The 20,066-nt window shown below is 35.1% G+C and overlaps 5 protein-coding genes across 8 annotated transcripts; 2 read left to right on the top strand and 3 right to left on the bottom strand.

Moving 5' to 3' along the window:
• Positions 1–252: 252 nt before the first annotated feature.
• On the bottom strand, positions 253–4,110 carry LOC116342625 (serine/threonine-protein phosphatase 4 regulatory subunit 2-like). Of its 3 annotated transcripts, none has more exons than XM_031770308.1 (4): positions 3,887–4,110; positions 2,535–2,839; positions 2,157–2,345; positions 253–2,079 (listed from the first exon to the last, which is right to left on the bottom strand). In XM_031770308.1, the coding sequence occupies exons 2-4, from the start codon at positions 2,749–2,751 to the stop codon at positions 698–700; spliced, it is 1,788 nt and encodes a 595-aa protein (XP_031626168.1). In that variant the 5' UTR covers positions 2,752–2,839; positions 3,887–4,110; the 3' UTR covers positions 253–697. The 3 variants fall into 3 exon arrangements, with proteins under 3 accessions (XP_031626168.1, XP_031626171.1, XP_031626170.1); XM_031770311.1 differs by having other exon boundaries at positions 253–2,067; XM_031770310.1 differs by lacking the exon at positions 3,887–4,110 and adding an exon at positions 2,942–3,061.
• A 72-nt stretch (positions 4,111–4,182) lies between these two features.
• LOC116342628 (small nuclear ribonucleoprotein F) lies at positions 4,183–4,998 on the top strand. Its single transcript, XM_031770315.1, has 3 exons — positions 4,183–4,313; positions 4,438–4,696; positions 4,782–4,998. The coding sequence occupies exons 2-3, from the start codon at positions 4,522–4,524 to the stop codon at positions 4,871–4,873; spliced, it is 267 nt and encodes an 88-aa protein (XP_031626175.1). The 5' UTR covers positions 4,183–4,313; positions 4,438–4,521; the 3' UTR covers positions 4,874–4,998.
• Positions 4,999–5,236: 238 nt separating this feature from the next.
• LOC116342626 (peroxisomal N(1)-acetyl-spermine/spermidine oxidase) lies at positions 5,237–7,933 on the bottom strand. 2 transcript variants are annotated; one of them, XM_031770312.1, is made up of 4 exons: positions 7,591–7,933; positions 7,209–7,513; positions 6,000–7,126; positions 5,237–5,915 (listed from the first exon to the last, which is right to left on the bottom strand). In XM_031770312.1, exons 2-4 carry the CDS (start codon positions 7,389–7,391, stop codon positions 5,612–5,614), a joined length of 1,614 nt encoding a protein of 537 aa, XP_031626172.1. In that variant the 5' UTR covers positions 7,392–7,513; positions 7,591–7,933; the 3' UTR covers positions 5,237–5,611. The 2 variants fall into 2 exon arrangements, with proteins under 2 accessions (XP_031626172.1, XP_031626173.1); XM_031770313.1 differs by having other exon boundaries at positions 7,209–7,478.
• Positions 7,934–8,009: 76 nt separating this feature from the next.
• On the top strand, positions 8,010–11,193 carry LOC116342624 (protein TAPT1 homolog). The gene is made up of 4 exons (XM_031770307.1): positions 8,010–8,537; positions 8,632–8,709; positions 8,823–8,928; positions 8,997–11,193. Exons 1-4 carry the CDS (start codon positions 8,366–8,368, stop codon positions 10,633–10,635), a joined length of 1,995 nt encoding a protein of 664 aa, XP_031626167.1. The 5' UTR covers positions 8,010–8,365; the 3' UTR covers positions 10,636–11,193.
• Positions 11,175–13,953, bottom strand: LOC116342627. The gene is made up of 5 exons (XM_031770314.1): positions 13,735–13,953; positions 12,741–13,336; positions 12,536–12,666; positions 12,236–12,474; positions 11,175–12,167 (listed from the first exon to the last, which is right to left on the bottom strand). The coding sequence occupies exons 2-5, from the start codon at positions 13,076–13,078 to the stop codon at positions 11,490–11,492; spliced, it is 1,386 nt and encodes a 461-aa protein (XP_031626174.1). The 5' UTR covers positions 13,079–13,336; positions 13,735–13,953; the 3' UTR covers positions 11,175–11,489.
• Between the last annotated feature and the right edge of the window lie 6,113 nt (positions 13,954–20,066).

Below are 20,066 nucleotides of genomic sequence, written 5' to 3'. Positions count from 1 at the left end.
TTTTTTTTATTGAATGACCATAATAATAATTTATAAATGTGGATATCCCTTGAATAAGCCCTAGTGTTCTAAGTTACGTTCGCAAGAATGTTCATGATTTCTCGTTATGCATCCGCTGTTTGCATTTCATGTTCGCGTTTTTTTTTCTTTTATTTTTTCGAACGATGTGTATATGTGAGTTGTTGATCTGAATTGTTCAATTTTTGGTCATCCGAATTATACCATGTTTTTGTCGAGAATTTGTGGTGATCATTTGTAGGAGTGTGTGTGTGTGTTTATGATTTGCCTACAATGCAAATTGATACGTTTATTATTACTTATTTGATAGGTTTAGTATTGTTTTTTTTTTTGACATTTGCTTATCGACTTCTACAACACATTTTTTTTTGTTTTTGCCAATCAGTACATAAAATTAAAAAAAAAGAGAAATGCATCGCTTAAAATAGAGTAACAAAAGAAGACAAAACGAATAAAAGGAAACTATTGATGAAAAAATGTTTCGTTTTTTTTTTTTGCTGAAGTGGATATTCATATGATACGAAATTACTAAATTCTACGTATAATGTGGCATTGTGTCACTCTCTGTATTTTTTTTCTGTTTGTATGAAAAAAGAAAGAGTTTCGAATATAATGTAGTATAGTAAATGTGAGTAAATATGTTGTTATGATCGTAAATTGAATCGATGAATGTTGGCCCTTAAAGGTCCATTGCGTCAACTGAATTTGATTCGTCAACGTCCATTTTTTCTTCGTCCGCTTTAATTGGAGCTGCTTCCATTGCGTTTTCGGCTTCAATGCCGCCAGCATCGGTGTTTTCGACATTCATTTCATCAGCAGCGGCTTGTACCACAGGTTCGGCAATATTATTGGACTCTTCGCTCATTTTGATCTCTTCTTCGACTGGCTGTTGCTCTGGAATCACTGATAGAATGTCCGATGACACTAATTCGTTTAGTGCCTCGTCGGGTGTAAAATCTAAATCGGATGGAATGGCCACGGGTTCATCTGTTTTCAATAAATCAGCGGTGGCGGGTTCTTCGATTGGTTTCGATGTGTCCGGTTCAATTATATTTTCGGCAATTGGCTGAACGTCAATATTGATGGGATCTTTTACAGCGGCAACCAATACCGAATCAACAACATCTTCCAATAGTTCATTCTCTTTCTGGGCATCAATTTCGCTGCTTATCGATTCCAAAATATCCGTTTCCTTTTGTAAATCTATTGCCGATACAATTGGCTCCGCTTCGGATGTACTTTCCGGCTGTGGCGCTTTTGTTTCTTCTTTTTTCTCTTCGTCGTCAAAATCGAGTCGAATCTTTTTCGCCGATGTATTCAAATCGCCATCTAAATCATCCTCATCATCACTGGAGCTGCGTGCATGTTTCGGAGTAACCGGCTTTACCTCGATTGGTGGCGTTTCTTTGATTTCTTCTTCATTCTTTTTCTCTTCTACCTTTACCTCGTCATCCAATGGTGCTGGCTTGCCTTCGTCGATTTTTTCAGCTTTTGGTGCGGTTTCATTGTCAATTTCTTTTTGCACACTACTTTCTACTGGTTCGACTTTTTCAACTGTCACACTTGATTTCGCTTGGTCTTCTGGTTTTGGAATGACGTCATTTTCTTTTTCTGTGGCCGCTTTTTCATTTGCATCAATAACTGGTTTTATTTCAGTCGGTTCCGTTGTCATTGGAGTGTCAGCTGCTTCGCTTGATATTTGTGCGGAACTTTCGGCCGCCTTTTCCGATTCAATCGATTTTTCAGAAACGGTTGCTTCAACCTTTGTGCTTTCGTCCTTTTTCATTTCAGTGTCAGGTGATGCTTGTGATGATGACGACGACGACGACGACGATGATGATGATGATGTCGAAGACGACGACGATGCAACACTCTCGTCCATGTGTTCAGTTGAATTGAATTCAATATGTTTGTTATCTTTTCCATTTGATTGTTTTTCATCGTTCTTAGTTATCTCAACATCGATGTTAATATCATTCAAAACATCATTGTTGAATGCATCAATTTCGGCTGGATCGTTGTTTGAAATCGATTTACGGCCCGGTTCAACTGTACTCACAACTGAAAAAATACCAGATATGTTCAAAAAAACCAACAACGATAAAATCGTTGATAATGCGAAAAGACAACACGCTTACCTAAAATATTTTTTTCCAAAGCGCGCATGAATTTATCGAGACGACTATAGTGTTTTTTCGGATCGGTGAGCAGTTCACACAAACGCTGAATGGTGAATGGTGCCGCTTGAAAACAATCGAAGCGTTCAAATAACAACGTCTTCATGGAATCATAATTGAATTGGTCGACATTCGGACATTGGGGAAGGTCTATTATGGGTGCACGGAAAAAGAGAATATTTTTTTAATTTTAAATTAAATTCGCAAAAAAAAAAAATCATAAAGAAATGACATATTTTTTTGAATAAAAATGGATACTATTAAAATTTGCACAAATTCAAGTGTAATTCTAATTTAAAAAAAAAACGAAGTAAACAAAATGGGCGAGAGCAAACTAACCTTCAATACTAGCGGTGGTGTCGTGAAAGTCTTTGATAACATTTCGTAATTTTTCACGAAACAGATACTGAACGGTGGGCCAGCGATAGACCGTGTCTCCGGTTTTAGCAACATAATTAATGTATTCTTCTAGCTCTGGTGGAATATCTTTCGATTTTTGTTTGGTAAAACGATCTAAAATTTGTAAAATTTCATCGGCGTTCTCGAGGGCGAGCATTTTCTTGATTGCTTGTTAATGCTAAATACACAGAGCCAAACTCATACACAAATATCGCGTCACTGTACGAAATGAAAACTGTTGTTCACTGCAACGAAAAAAAAATGGAAATCTTTTTAAAATTCAATTTAATTCACAAAGATCGAACTAGTGAAAATGATGAAATTGTTTAAATTCGTTTATAAATTACAGGAACTTTGTTTTTTTTCTTGTTAAATATAGGTATAGACCACCACACTGAATTTACTGTCTGCAATGAACTTTTTTTTCGTCTGGTTGGCGACGTCGTCTCATTCGAGATGGAGTTTTGCCGTCGTCGTTCTCTCGGCTTTCGGATGGTTAAAACTATTTGATTTACGCTGCGATTGTATATGCGAGTGAGTGTATTTGTGTGAACAACGGCTGTTGACCGGTCTTCTGCACAGCGCGAAACCCATTTATTCATCGCTAAAATCGTGTGTGTTTACGAGAGAAAGAGAGAAAATGCATGCGTATTGCAAGCTGCGATGTCTGATCTGCGGTTCGCGCGCGTATATGTGTATAAGTGTGTTCATGGTGCGATGTGAATTTCAGTGTTAAATTCCAGTTTTCTTACAATTTTTCGACAATGCCATTCAAATTGGTTGGATAGAAGAAGGAAGCGAAAGAATTAAAAAAATATGCCGTAACAACATTGACACAGACAGTGACGACGATCATACATAAACTAAAGAAAGAGTTTTGAATTTAGCAAACAATAGTGCATGTTTTGTGACTTCCTTTGGCTATGTCTAGCATTCTCGTTCGGCATTTTCTAGCCCACTTCAATTGAATTGATGAATATACACACATACTATATGCATATGAATATATCTAAATCATGGTAGCATTTCACCACCGGCGGCATGCGAAGCAAAAGCGAGACAAAGCACTGAGTGAATTCGCATACATCTTCAATGTGTGTGCGTATGTAAAACGCGTTCGAATTCTAGTTTGCACAGATGCATTACCAAAAACATTTTCTCTTTTTTTACGATTGCATGCCAATGTGGAAATATAGATCTAGTATCACCCTTAGATTGCACCATGTTCGATCCTTTTTTTTACGATTTTTTTCGTTCGTATAGAAATAATATTATTCTGAGAATATTCTTACCGGTGCAGCAAATGTTTTTTTTTCTCTTTTGTTCACCTAAAATTTATACCAGTAATAACGAATTCCTACTAGTATATTTATCACAAATTCACTAGGATTTTTCCCTATTTTTTTTTCTTCTATATTTTTCTTTGTTAATCCTATATATTATATGAGAATGTGAGTCTATTGTAGCACCGACAGGGATAAAAACGTTGTGAAATGAAACAAGCTTTCGCCACACAGAAAGAGCATTATTTGCGGCAGACGTCAAACGGCGAGAAAGAAAAACATTTGACACTTTGCATTGAATGCACGCACAACGTTGTTTGTTTGCCGCTTCTCTTTCCATCCCTTTTGACAGTTCAACAGTATAACGTTTGGTGTGTGTAAACGATTACATCTGCATTTCGTTGTTGTTTTTCATCAATTCGTTTGAACTTTTAAGGTAAACATATTTTGTCTTTTGGATGGAAATCCTTTGTAATACTTTTAACAGTGAAGCATTTCGAAAAATAAAAATTTAATAAAATATATTAATGATTTTGATTCACATTTACATTCTATCATAGATTGAAAACATAACCTCAAACAAGAAGGTTTGCTGATTCGTTTAGTTTTTGTGTGAATAGAAAGAGTAAAATAGATCCACAATCATGTCGATGGCAATGCCAATCAATCCAAAACCATTTTTAAATGGTCTCACCGGTAAAGCCGTTCAAGTTAAACTCAAGTGGGGTCACGAATACAGAGGATACTTGGTTTCAGTCGATGGTTACATGAACATGCAATTGGCAAACACAGAAGAATACATCGACGGTCAATCGACAGGTAATTTATTGCCTTTATCAATATGGTCAAGTGTCTGTTTGAAATCGATTTTAATCAATTGCCATTTATTCTATTGCATTTACAGGTCATTTGGGTGAGGTGTTGATTCGGTGCAACAATGTCTTGTACATTTCGGGCATTAGCGATGACGATGAAGAGGGCGAAATGAGAGATTAAATACAAAATGGCAGTTGCTTTTAGTTCATAAGGTCTCTTTCTTTAAGCTGTAATTCAAATTAAACAAATCGCAAAGAAAAAAACTCAATAAACTTTTTTTTGACATTCTAATCAAACACAATCAATCGTTCGATTTGTATTTTTCCTTTTCTTATACTTTTAGAGTTGTTTTTTTCCACACACACTCTCTCTCTCTCTCTCTCGTTCACTTGCTCCAATCTCTAAAAATACTTTACACATTTTTAGTTGAAGTTTAAAACAATTCATTTTACATTTTCTATTATTATTAATATTTTTTTGTGCGACTAGATAAAAAAAATGTTTTGCAGTTCAAAAATAAATTGATGAAATTATTGAAATAAATTTTGCATTCACTAAAGTTTATTGTCTAAAAAAATAAAAATCTTCAATGCATGATGATGGTTGGTTTATCGAGCAATAGCACAATTCAATTTTCTTTTTCTCTTTCTCCCTCAAATCATTTCATACTTTCATGTTCTTCATACTAAAATTCAAACAATTCTCAATTCATGTCTCAAAAACAAATTCATATTTTTAAAAAAAACACGCCCAAGCGATGCACCAAAAATAATACAATAAAATGTGTAGATTAATGTTTGTTTTGGCTTGTCACAAAGAATCTAGGCGCAGATTTGAGAAATTGAAGTGGCAATGTTGAGAGCGTTGTAGTTGTTGCAAGCGGAACATTATATGTTTTTGTGTAACCGACTCTTTATATTAATCGAGTGCAATGCCTTGAATCCATGAACTTAAGTCACTTGTGTCCGATTCCATAATAACCTCTTGCGGTGAATCGGGCGTTACAAGAAATTGAGCCGCTGTTCTACCACTCAAATAGGCTCCATGAACGGTTGAATAGAAATTACAATGTGTGTGCTCGCCAGCAAATACTATAGCCGGTTTCGTATGGTGCGGTGATGAATACAATGGTTGTGCAACATTATCGATATCCTCTTGAGAACCACCAACACTAATCGCCGTATATGAGCCTCGACAGTATTGTTGACGATGCCAACTGGTACTAAATTTATATAAAAGAAATTGAAATGAACATAAGAATTGCATTTGAATTTCGATGGCGCACAAAGAAATAAATGTATCTTACCAAACACAACTCTTTGGTTTCGGTATAAATGGATCCTTTAGGAATTTTCGTAGAATATCGGTACAAACATCAGCTACTACCGTATGCGATAATGTTTCCATATATTCAGCTTCTTTTCCCGATATCCACCCCAGCAGCAATGTTTCGCTCACTTTGCTGAAGGAGTAAATCTTTCGAAACCAATGTTTTTCAATGCTTACACTGGCATCATCAATTGTATCCCACAGTAGCATCACTTCACTAATGTCCTTGTTTAAGAATGGTCGATCATATTCGAGGAAAATCTTATCAACGGTGCCAAAAAGTAAATGATCAATTGAGTCTAATTTGTATTGTGGTAATTTCGGTTCGAACAATGTTTCATGATTTTCCTTCAGTACACCAAGCGGCACCGTACAAATTACATGATCGGCATAGTATTCAATGCCATTGTCACAGACAATTTTCACTTTATCACGGCGATGATTGTCATGCGATGGACTACGATTGATTGGTACATCGGTTACAGTTTTATCTGAATCGTCTGAATCTACTTCGTCAACTGTTTCCAAACCGCCGATTGTACATTCGGCACGATTTGATTTTCTCTTCCAATGAATGGTTTTCACTGGGCAAGAGAGTACTATTTGTTCGGGTAAAATGGATTGTGTCATCGGACCGAGAATGCTTGAATAGCCCTTTGGCAAGACAATATTACCACCTTGAAGTTCTGTATAACTGCCTAATTCTAATAAATCTATTTCATTCATACTATTACAACCGGAAATGCACGTCTCGCGCTTCAACAAACATTCGAATATCATTTTTTTCAAATGTTTTTGTTCGCCATCTGATTGATTTGCTAAATACAATTCGATTTCATAGTTAATGTGCTCTCCCACGCTATCGATATCGGGCGGCGGTATATATTGACACAAAAAATATTCTTCGCATCGCTTCAGAAAGCACACATATGCTTCGTAGATTTCTTGAAGTATTGGAAATGGCACCTGTTTGCCATCCTCTGTCGTTGCAATTAGTTTATGTGGTTTCGGAGTATTTAATATGCTGACTAATCCATTGGCCATCGCTAGTTCGAATATCGGATTCCCGAGTACACCATGAATCCAATTTGCACCCAATTCAATCTAAGTAGACAAATGTTAACCAATTTATTATGTAATTTATTGTGTACAAATCGATTAAAATTGCATTGTGGTCATGACTTACTTTTTCCGCACCAAGATCAATGGAAACAATTCGTCCTCCAGTTCGACCTCGCGCTTCTAGTATTCGGAAATCGGTTAAACCATTTTTTATTAGATGATTTGCAGCCGATAGACCAGCACAGCCTGCTCCAATAATTATCACTTTATGTTCTTTGGTCGTCGTGGTCGCCTCATTTTCACTCATTCTAATCCAATAGATTTTCAGCTGATTTTGATCCAAACAATGGAAAACACCAAAATTGACCGCGAATTTAATTATTCTAACACAAATCTACGGTGAGTACGAGTCGAATGAAGATTAAATTACTGCAAGCAGTAAAGGGAAAAAATTGATTGACTACAATATTATACACTATATCGCGCAATTAAAGGTATTTTCAAACCTCGATTTCCGTAAATATTTATTTGACATTGGACATCACATCGAGAAACGATATATTAATTAAAAATAGATGTGACACTGAGCATTTAACATCACACAGTTTGATGACAAAAAGTTTACAATTCGAAATTTTCTTCTCTTCACTTAATTCTTTTTTCCTTCAATTGTTGTCATTCGATGGTGAGTCTCTCTCTCCCTCTCTCTTTCTCTGCGAGTGTGTATGTGTGAGTGCGTGATGAATTTTTCTCAGACACTTTGTAATGCGTTTTTATTTCAACCCATTGTTGTGGCCAACTCGTCTGTCATCTGACATTTGACATTTCTACAATGGTACTGGATTAGTTCAATGTGTATGTGTAATATGCTTGTTTCAAAGAAATAGAAAAAAAAAACTGACAAAAATAAATGCGTATATAATTTGTTGTTTTTGAAAAATCCATTTTCTCATTCTAAAATTGTGGAATATAAAACGGAACGCATATAGATTTGGATAAGTTCCAATTTTGTGTGAATTCACTTTGACGTTTGTCGAACAGATGTGCATTTGCAGTTTGATTTGACGTTTGGACGTTGTTTATTTTCCTTAGTATGTAGCCAATCATAGATCAAGAGAGTTGTGTGCAACACACAAAAACAAATAAAACCCCCTTATATCGTTTTTTTTTCTCTGTCAATATTGGATTGTGTCATAATTGTTTTGTTTGCAACACGTTGTGCAAAAAACCTAAGGTAGTAAGTTCTGAATACATAGCGCAAGTGAAAAAAAAAACAAAACAATGACGAAAAAAGATGATGACTTCCTAACACCGTCAACAAAAAAGATACGATTTCGAGGTGACCTTAATTCATACTATTTCGATAATCATATCGAAGACATTTTCGATGATCCCGAACGACGAAAAAAGTTTGGCGTTGCCGATCAAAACGCCGACGAAAGCAATAAAAAAGGTAAACGCCGATGATAAGCGTATTTTTGTTTACATTTCACTTCCAATCACAATTGTTTTTGTTTTCTTTCTCTTTTGCACGCATACGCATATAGAACCTGTTGATGATCGATCATTTTTCGATTTTGTCAAAATTGAATTAACCCGTGGATATGTGCCTGAACATGATGAAGGTAATTTAAATGTTTCATCAAAAAAAAAAAGATCAAATAAACATTTATAAATGATTTTAAATTTTATAGTTTTTATTTTACATTTATATATCTCCCAAAATAAAATGATGTAGAAAGATTTTCGGCCCGAAGAGAGAAAATTTACACATTCATGAAAATTCCACGTGAATTTGAAAAGTTTATGATTTACGGTGTGCTACAGTGTATTGATTCATTTTTGTAAGTTCAATTCAATGTTTAGTTAAACAAAAAATTATGTTCTGAAATGTTTTAATGTTTTGTTTTAGGTATATTCACACTTTTTTGCCGATTCGTTATTTATTGGCGGTGTGTGCTGTGATATGGCGTCCGATTGCAACATGTTTCGGTCTACGACGTCGAGGCCAACGCCTTTTAGCACCGGCTGAAGTTTGTGATCTCTTAAAAGGTTCCATTTGGATTGCCGCCATTCTTTTGCTAAATCTTATCGATACCAATCGCATGTATCATATTATCAAATCGCAATCGGTGATAAAATTGTACATTTTTTATAATATGCTAGAGGTGGGCGATAGATTACTTTGCGCATTTGGCCAGGATACTTTGGATGCATTATTTTGGACGGCAACCGAACCAAAGGAGCGACGACGTGACCGTATTGGACTAGTTGGTCATATCATATTTGCATTGTTCTATGTCAGTTTGCACAGTTGTTTGATTATGTTCCAATCAATTTGTTTGAATGTTGCCATCAATTCGGATAACAAAGGTCTACTCGGTATTATGATGTCGAACAATTTTGTCGAATTGAAAGGCAGTGTATTCAAGAAATTCGATAAGAACAACCTATTTCAATTGACATGTGCCGATGTTCGTGAACGTGTCCATTTGACCGTTTTACTATTTGTTGTGGTCATACAAACGATGAAAGAATTCAATTGGAGCAGCGAACAATTTTTGATACTATTTTCCGATTGTTTCTACGTTCTGATGGTTGAATTTTTGATTGACTGGATTAAACATGCGTTCATTACACGATTCAATGAGCTTCCCGTCGATGTGTACAAGGAATTTACAATCAGCCTCGCTTATGACATGACTCAAACTCGTCAAAAACATGCCTTCTCAGATCACTCCGATTTAGTTGCACGTCGCATGGGATTCATCCCCTTCCCCTTGAGTGTTGTACTAATAAAAGCACTTTACGGAGCCATTGCAATTGAAAATATGTCTTCGTTTCTATTGCTAATCATTGCATTCATTACACTCATCAGTTGTCGAATTTTGAACACCGTATGTGCACTGGGAAAGGCCTGCGACCTGATGCAAAAACATCAAAGAGAAAAACAAGCAGCTGCTGCTGCATCAGCGACGGCGTCAGCAACCGTAACAACAAATATAGCTACTGGAACAACTGTTACAATGCCATCCACATTTAGTGTGTCGAACAATACAAATAATCATGCCACAAGTGCTTCGAATGCGGTGCATATGGGTGGTATTCATCCATTGCCAGCTACGCCACCAAAATCACGTAATAGCATCGATCAAACCATTATCACCAGCCAAATTGTTGACGCATTAATTTCACCAAATTCATTCACGCCATTACAACGTTCGAAAACGGTTGATACCGTCACCGAATTGAAAACAGCACAAGATCCATCAGCGTCAACGCCAAACAATTCCCAACCATTGACTGAACCAAATTTAGGTGCTATCGCTTTGTTGCACAGCAATAGTGATGTTGACCTTGACCGCGACGTTCACCTGAATGAACATTTGCTTAATGAAGGCGGTGACATTTTAGATGATCAAATGACACGCAGCGAACCAGATTTGCAGCAAACCGAATTGGTCGAACCAATTCGAACACATCCACAAAGACGTACCCACAAACGAAGCGAATCAGAGCCATTCATTCATGCCGAAAATGGCAGCCACTGATCACAATCAACAAAAAGACATGCACGCAGTTGCTATTTGTTTCCCACGTTTAATTTGATATTTTTTGATGAAAATGAAAGAAAAAAAGGGAGAAAATTTTAGTCCAATCTCTGCACGACACGCTTTCTAAGCAATATTTTTTTATAGACACTTTGCATGTCTCATTGATTAAGTACGCTTTCGAATAGAATTTGTAATTATTTGAACTTTCGTTTAGTTTGTTCTTTTTGATAAGAAAAAAAGAAGGTAGAGAGAGAAAAAATCGCATGTATATATATAAAATACAAAAAGAAAATGTTTTTTATATCGGTTAATTTAGTAATTTATTCATTTTTCTATGAAACAATTGTAATATTACAATTACACTCCTCCAAATACACGACCATTTGCTTTGAACCTTTATGTAAATAACAAATGATGAATTTTAAAATTGAACATTGGTTTTGTTCAGGAAATTAATAAATGTTCGATATGAAATTTGAAATGAAATGATGTATGTAATGTTTCATACAATACAAAATGAATAATAACAGAGCAAATAAACAGCTTCCATGATAATCGTAAATTGGTTTTATTTTGTTTTCCTTATAAATATTATTTATTTGACTAGCTTTTCCGCTTATCCCATTCGTAGTCGTATTTGACACACAATTTTATGCTTTTAATTATTATTGTGTCATTGAGGTTTACGTAAAAGCCATGGCTGTTGATATATACAGTACGAAATTCTGTATCAACAAAATGTTTAATTGATTCTCTACTGTTTAATAGCCAATGCCACCGCCACGAATGGTATTGAAACAATAAGAAATATTCGTGTGTGTTTTTTTTTTCGATACTCATACGAAGCGAACTTATTTGGCTAAGAAGAAATGAGATTGAAATTCTTTTGATTTCATCGTTACCACTTTGATGATTTTGTTGTCTTTGAACTTGCGGCACATTGCTCGTGCATAAACCGGCGTTGAGCGTCCAACGAATATGGTAAGTGGACGATTTTCAGTTTCGATGGTTGCAGACCGCTTCCGTGCCATTATCAGTGCACTGAACTGGTCGGATGAAATTGAATTGAATTCGGTGTTGTGGAGATAAAGGTAAGCCAAACGTGGAAATTGGCTAATCAAATCCTGAATCATTTGATAATTGAACATTTCGCCGCTTAAGAAAACGGTTGTCAAATTATCCAATCCTTTTGATAGAATATCAACAAAATCGGCATTCAAACCATTCGGTTCAATAAATTTCAGCTCTCTAATGTCGGTCATTTGTGCAATGGCCATGCACTTTCTCTCTGTAATCACATTATGACCAAGTGTAAGAGATTTGACTACAATTTTTGCATATGTATTCAAAAATCGTTCGCAATAGTTTCCTTCATCGAAACCATTTATCATCAGAAATCGTTGTAACTTATCCGAATCGTACTGATGTGTTAGCTGAGGCATTCGTACATTAAACCAAACTTCTGTTATGTGTGGATTTAGTTCGAAGAAAACGCGAACATCTTCGGGTTCAAAAATGGCTCGCAGCACCTAATGTAATATAATAATAATAATTAATTTAAAGAAAATGAACATTAATGTCAAAAATGTTGCACTACCTGAACAGTTTTTAGTGTAGAATACCGACGTCGAAGCCATGTACCATGATCAAATGTGTTGCATTGTATTATATTCAATGTACGAAGGCGGTGACACTTTTTCAACAACAAATCATAAACGTCAACACTAGCACTAGCCAAGCGACATCCATCCAGCGTTATTTGTGGAACGAATTCCAATGTTTTTTCTAGCAAACGAACAGTATTTTCATTTAGATCACAGCGCACCAAATTAATACCTATAAAAAAACCGATCATTTTAGAAAAAGATCCACAAGAAACATATTGAATAAACTGTACATTGTAAATTTGGTCCGCAATTTGAACCGATTGACGTAAGCATTTTCTGTTCCATGCGCTTTTCACTTGAATCCTCCGTTCCAATTAACTGTATTTGTTGCATATATGAACCGAAAGATTTCATGAATAACCTAAAAATTGCAAATTTAATTGTCAGTGGAAAAATCGAAGTCGGCATTTTTTTATATATCTGTATTCTGCATACCTGGTGATTTTTGAACCGAATTCCGTGGCACATGTTTCGGTTGGTTTGAATGTAATGGTCTTAATCGAGTATAATCTCTTGAACATATCCTCAGCAAGGCCTTTCAGGCGTTTGCTCAAAATGGTAAATTTACACAGTTCCACCGCAGGTAGCCGTCGTAATATCTCCTCAATGCAATCGTCATTCAGATCCATGAAGCATGTTTTGGATTTTCTTGTGATTCTCGTTGAACGCACCAGTTCATCACTTTTCTTTGATAATTTTTTCTTCTCCAGCAATGCATACTTTTTTCGTTTGAAATCTGAGATCAAACTCTTTGTACACGATCTCGTTCTCATTTTTTTTCGGATTGATATCTTTCAACAAGGATTACCACATGCAATTCGGGTTTTGGCTACCGCTAAGAATGGTTTTTCTTACTTATCTTGTAAATATTACCGGCAAAATAAATTCTATATTGATTTATGTTTATGAAAAACGTTTGCAACTTCTAAACATTGGTTAATGGTTACTTTAATGCATTCTTTACGATAGACGTTGTCAAACTTTGACAACTGTCTGTCATTTGCTGTAATCCATTGTTCCCATAATCGATGCTATAAAAATTTCAAGTATTTGAAAAATAGATTATTTTGGTTGGATTTTTGTTCAAAGTAAATCATCAATTTGAATTAATTCGATGTGATTTTAACTACAATATGTTAGTTGAAAATATTCAGTTTTTACATTAATAAATTTTTGTTAAATTTTGTGTTGTTTTTTTTGCGGTAAAAGAAAACAATACCGTCTCCATTTCTATTTGATGTGATGAAACCTCCATCTATTTCTCATATCCAATGGAATTCATAGGAATTAATACTTAAAAAACATCAAGGCTTTTTCTTTCGATTTTTCATTTAATTTCGGGCAAAAAACATTCCAATTCAACACATAAAATAAAAAGTCATAGGTGAACTCATGAAAAAATCTTATCAAACCCTTCAATCAAACTCACCCAAAAGCAGCATAACATTTTTTGCTGGGTTCCTCATGCGAATCTATGCAGATCAACGACGAAAATACTTGTGACAAACAAACACTCTCTTTATTAGATGTTTTGTAAACAAAATTTTGTGTAAACAAACAAATTGATGTGAGATAGCGATTGGTGAATCTTATTTTTTTTTAAATTAATTAATAGCAAACTCAGAGAATGAAACGATTAAATAAAACGCGACCGAAAGACAAATCAATTGTTAAACGATAATTTACGTCATACGCTTTTTTCCTGTTTCACCGAAGATGAGATGGCACATGCTTGACTCAGCTTATACATGTCCATTTCTATGGTGTACATAGCACATGCCAATACATACATATACATATTTATATGTACTACCTTTTGTTTGCTGTTTGCTGAGTGTTTGCCGGGCTGCCACCATGTTAGTTGTAGCCGGATTTTATGAATCAAAAGGATTTTGTGAATGAAATTTTCGAACGTCCTTGGATTTATTGATTGTGCTGGTGCTGTTGTTTTATAGCTGTTGCTCGTGTGTGTTGATTTCCCCTTTTTCGACTGAATACGGCGCCTGGAAATTTTGGAAGATACACCACCACCGCAAGCTTTTCTTCATTATCAATTAAACGTGTGCTATACACTGCAGTGCTCCAAACTCTTCTTATCTGCTTTTGTTCACGCACACGTCGTGTGTTCATAACACAGCCCGATAAAAAAATAACAAACAACGCAACTGGTAACACGAAGACATTAAAACACCTCAATCATCGTGAAAAATGATTCTGTACTCCGTGCAATGTGCCAACGAAAAAAAAGAGTTAAAAATAAACAAATAAGAATATTTTATATTGAATTTGAAAACATTTCGGAGAAAGTTTTCAATTTCATCTGTGAATGACATATTTATTTGGGGGGAAAGGGAAAGCAACAGCTTCACTTGGCTTTACTTGACTCAAATCGACTGACGCATTGCTCTCATGTGGGGTTGAATCGGATTTAATTTTTGCAATATATATTTTGTGCCGTAAAATTTTGACCGATGTTTGTATTGTACTATTATCAATATCAACAACGCATGCAATTTCTTTCTCCACCAACATATGCCACCCCCACACATTTATATGCTTTTCGTTATTCATCTGTCACACACTGAATGGGTTTTACTCTTCTTTTAAAAAAAAAAAAACGTACAGGGTCGATACACTTCAAAATCGAATGAAAATGGAAAATATCCAATATAATGTACGGTCGACGAAAACATTTTGTTTACATAGAAGTAAATCTGCATTCAGCTAAGATGATAAGAAAAGGGTATTTTTGGTGCGAAGAATTTTGGTGCATGTAATTCAACAGTGGCAAAAAAAGCGAAGAGACAAATACCTTAGATCAACGATGTAGACATAGTATGATGATGCATGGGCAAATGTGATAAAAATAGATACGAATTTGGCTGCTGCTGCAAAAAAAAAATTTGGGAATGCCGAAATACATTGAGGCAAAATTGAATAAAATGGATAACGAAGGGAACAAATGGAAAAAACAGCCGGGACAAAGATGCCGCATAACATTCAGAGAATTTTATGAATGAAATTTTTGATTTTGCGCTTCACACAACATCCACACCGCCGTCACCGTAGACGGCGTCATCATCATCGACACCACCACCACAACCACCACTATCATCATCATCAAAAATGGATGTGTCGCTTTAACTGGGAGTTTTCAGATTCACACGAACACATATTCATAGCCGTAGATAAGATAGCTTGGCAAAAAATCGATAAATGTCGCTATGTTTGTTTCATTCAATGTGAAAGAGAGCAAATAAAACACACAATGTTTATCAAATTGTACGCGAGAAACGTAGTGAAAGTGATTCAATTTGTGTTTTTGAGCGTTCATTTAAAATTGATGAAATGGTAAATTTCAAGAAGGTTGGGTAATTGGTAGGGCGATTGTATTATTATAATTGAGCTTAATTGAAAACAAGTTAGGATAGGACGGTAAATTACAATAAATTACACAAGTACCTGAAACAAAATGCCATACATTGTTAGAAAAACACGAAATGTATGAAGGTCATTTAAAAACCGCTTCATTTGCTTCCGACATTCCACAGTATATCTTCCATCCTACATGGAATTATCACAACTTAGATATGCACAATACCATTTTTATTAGAATAAAAAATGTAGAGAAGTTCGCATAAAATTTTTACGCTTCTACATGTGAAACCATTGGCATGGAAACATTTTAATTATGTTCATGAAGCTTTGGATTATCGCATATATGGTTGATATTCGTTGTGTTGTTTTATCGCAAAAGGTTACCAGATTTAATGAAGCAAAACAGTGATATCCAATCACCAGGTGGTTTTAAAAATGAAAAACTGTCCACCGTCGCAACGCTAGATACAATACTTTAAAATATATTCATTTTGTTTTTAATGAAGAATTTCTTTCTGAACCAAAAACAGCATAGACATTGTTCTCATAACAATAATTTTTTCATTGAATTGAAATGAGCGTTGGCTAGGACGTCACATTTGAAAATTTAATAGTTTTTGTTAATTGCGTCGCAACCTGTAGCAAGCAGCGTGTACATTTTATCTTTTAAAATGGTGTTGACAATGTTTTTGGAGTTGGTTCACTTTGCACGTTAGTAGCATAATTGTATTTTTGTTCTTTCATGCAATCGAAATATAAAATGACGTAAATATGACCGACGGACTGACGCAAAAAAAAGACGAACTTAGAAAGAAGTGTGAAATGCTCCCGCCATAATGTGAACTTATATGTAAGTGGATGGACGAAGTCATGACTCCGTTACATATGAAACGCGCAGCGAGGAATGAATGAAAATTAAAATTGGAGAGAGTACATAGCAAGCGAAAGATAGAAACTACCATCAAAAATGAATAAAGGAATGAAAACAACGCATATTGATATCATTGTACATGCAATTGTATACAATGTTAAAGAATCTCAGTGTGCGTGTAAATGGTCGTGTAAGTTTTTTTTATTCATCGATGCCAAAGACAACAACGTCAAACATATTACAGCGCATGTGAAAATTCAGTGTAAAAAAACTTCAAATATTCAACTCCCCAAAATCACTGCCCCCATTTCTATGCATAACATTGAATCAAACTTACCTTTACCGTATGGAGCCGTTTTTTTTATTCGTTAAATATTTTTCGTGAAATGAAGCGGAAATTCGTCAAATGTTCGCACTCGTATGGAATACTAGCATCGACAAAATGTCATAGTATTTGAATTAAAATTGATGAATGGAAAGTCGATAAACACAGCTCAATCAATTTTGGGAATTTGAAGTGATGTGACATTATTGCAAAATGATCCATATTTTGCGCGGAGGCCTTATGTTGTCATCAATTTTTTTTCATCCGAAAATAAATGATAATGAATGGACCTGATTACCTAATCAAATCTTGTTAAACTCATCATGTTGCTTTATTTAATCGACACTCTGTCATTTAATAAACCGCAACATTTTTATGCTGTTCATGTAAAGGAAATACATGATAAATTCAATGGATCAATGATCAGTTTTTGGCCTCATATACCTTCGGCCGAAAAAAGAGATTAGTCAAATGTGTTTGCGTATATTGAAATAAACCGAAATTTTCATCCAGTTAACCATTCGGTGCTTATTACAACAGCTGAGATTTTTGTGTGGGTGGACACAGCTACAATAAATAATATGCAATAAAGCGTGAAAGAAAAGAAAAAACGAGAAATTGCCGTCAATGAAACCGGCTGCGACATTGAATTTAAGGCACAGTTCGGTGTTCGCCTGATCGATCAAAAGAAATTACCACCAAGACATAGCATACATTTTAACTCTTTGCTTCTGTACGATAAGCGATGAAATCAATGATTTGACAAAAATTTCATGAGTTCCAGTTGCAAGAATTTATCCAAAAAAAACCTAACTATATAAAACGGTTGTGAAGAAAAAACCAAAATAGCAAACATTTGAGCCATATTCCGCTCGAAAGTTCAAGTGATCTGCAGATTGATATTTCAATATATCCAAGTAGTACTTTATATTGCCACTACACGCTTTAATAATCAATTAAACGTGGAAATAATTGGATGGAAATAAGTTAAACATACCAAAACATCCAAGTTTTTGGACTCAATCGCCAAGAGAGCAAAAACTATGTTGATTTTTTTACAGCAAATGATATTAGAAAATTACTCATTAATTATATTGTTTCGCAATAAAAATGTTGAAAACATGAAGTTCAAGAAGTGTTTTTGAAATAAAGGTTAGACATAAACAAAAGTTGATTTCGAGCAAATGGCATTTATTTAATTGTATCTTATAATTCACTGCAGCAACGATATTAGATAAATGTTAAATAAATGTGGATGGTCGACAGGACTTTGTGATATTTTGATAAAGAGAAATCTTTACAGTTTTTCTTGATGAAACCCGAAGCATGTGTTTCGCATTAGCGAATCACTGTGGGAGTGTTTCACTGCATTAATCTTTAAACTTTAAACTGAATAGATATCCGATGTGTATTATTTTCCGCAAAGCCAAACTAAAAGACATAAAAGAAGCATTTTTTATTGAAAAAATTCAATCCGTTTAACATAAATGTTCGCCAAAGAAGATAAATAATTTTTATTTTCTCTGAAACGGATATTAGAAATGCCGCATGAAAGCAGTCGTTTGATGTATGCTCCTGCCACACTGTTTGGCATTTTCCCGCTAACCGACCTTGGCAATGGACGACGAAAAGTCCAGGGACTCGCACAACATGTATTTTTACCTACCAGCCTGCCGCATACACTCAAGATCAAGGGAAAATGTTAAGGGATAATGAAAGAGAAAAAATCAATAATTCTGCCTATACTACTATACGTGTGAATAGAATATACGTCATCCATATTATGTGCGGCATGTTTTCCAAGCGACTTGCGCGAACCGGATCTAGGCATTTGACTAAAATGTACATGCATCCGTTGGCTGGAGCTTTTTCGCTTGCGTATTTGTTAACTGTACTGAACTGTTCCATGCTGAGTTCATCTTAAACACGAAAAAGGCACAAGGAGAATTTGATTGAGCTGCGTCAAGAATATGCTACACGTGTAACGAATTGAATACTGAGAAAAAAACATCCAACGGGAAAGCCGTGATTTGCGTAAATAACAAAGCACTTGATAATGGGATAGAATAAGAGACATTGAACGTGAACTCGAAATAAGTAAGAGCCTTCAAATTGAATTGAGCACGGCAGCGATACACATATGATATACACTGAGATCCACCAAAAAGGATTACCATCTATGAATGTCGCATTAAGAGTTTCGCTCTGCCAAAGTCAATATTCGCAAATGAAATATGTACAAGTACATGCGCCTGTTTGATACAGTCGTTACAGCGGCAACAGCACCACATAATATGTATAATGTGTATGTATGTTTTGTAAACGTGTGCCGACAACGAGTGTTTTCATCAATCGGCGTTGCCATGGACAACTTGTTGCGCGTCACCAACGGTGACGTCAGTATGAATTCGAAGTTTATTCTCTTAATCGACTATCAAAAGTCAAGCGCTGAATAAAAGTAAACACATTCATTAATTCATTGGAAGACGATAGATAATGGCAAAATGTTGACACTTTCATTTATCCGAATGTGAACGTGGCAATTTCGTTTATCAACGAAACATTTTCCAGCCTTAATTCATAATGAAAAATTAATATTTCACAACGTTCTCACGAACAATCTACAGATTCACCGACTTTCTTAATCCAAATCATGAAAATGCGAAGAAAATAAATTAATCACTTTAATTTTACTTCAATAAATACAGAGTTGATGTGAGGCCTATCGCTTTCATCATTGGCACAAAATAATCAACACATTATATTTTCGAAAACAAATTCACAATCGTCAAAATTCAATTTTATAACAAATATAAAAATATTTTGCGTAAAAAATTGTCGATATAAAGGAAGAGTGGTAATCTCGATTGACATTATGTCTGCGATGGACAGTATATTCAAGTGTTTTGTTCCAAACTTATTGAATGTCTTTCGGTTTTCGAACTGACAAAATGATGAATGCGAAGAGCAAGTTTTCAACGCCAATTAACACATGCATTGTATTTAAAGCAGATCAAAGAAGAAAATGATATATTATTATGGGATAGTTTTTGGAGATGCCGCAGTTCAAAGCATAAACACAAACAATTATGCATTTCATCAGTCAACTACACGCTTGTGATGAACAAAGGCTGAATATCAGAAAAATGATTTACAACAAATAATTTTGATGACCACATAGCCTTCC

Source organism: Contarinia nasturtii, unplaced genomic scaffold (assembly GCF_009176525.2).
Source record: "Contarinia nasturtii isolate CC-2019 unplaced genomic scaffold, AAFC_CNas_1.1 Cnas_scaffold_864, whole genome shotgun sequence".
Lineage (NCBI taxonomy): Eukaryota > Metazoa > Arthropoda > Insecta > Diptera > Cecidomyiidae > Contarinia > Contarinia nasturtii.
This window is presented reverse-complemented; position numbering and strand designations above follow the sequence as displayed.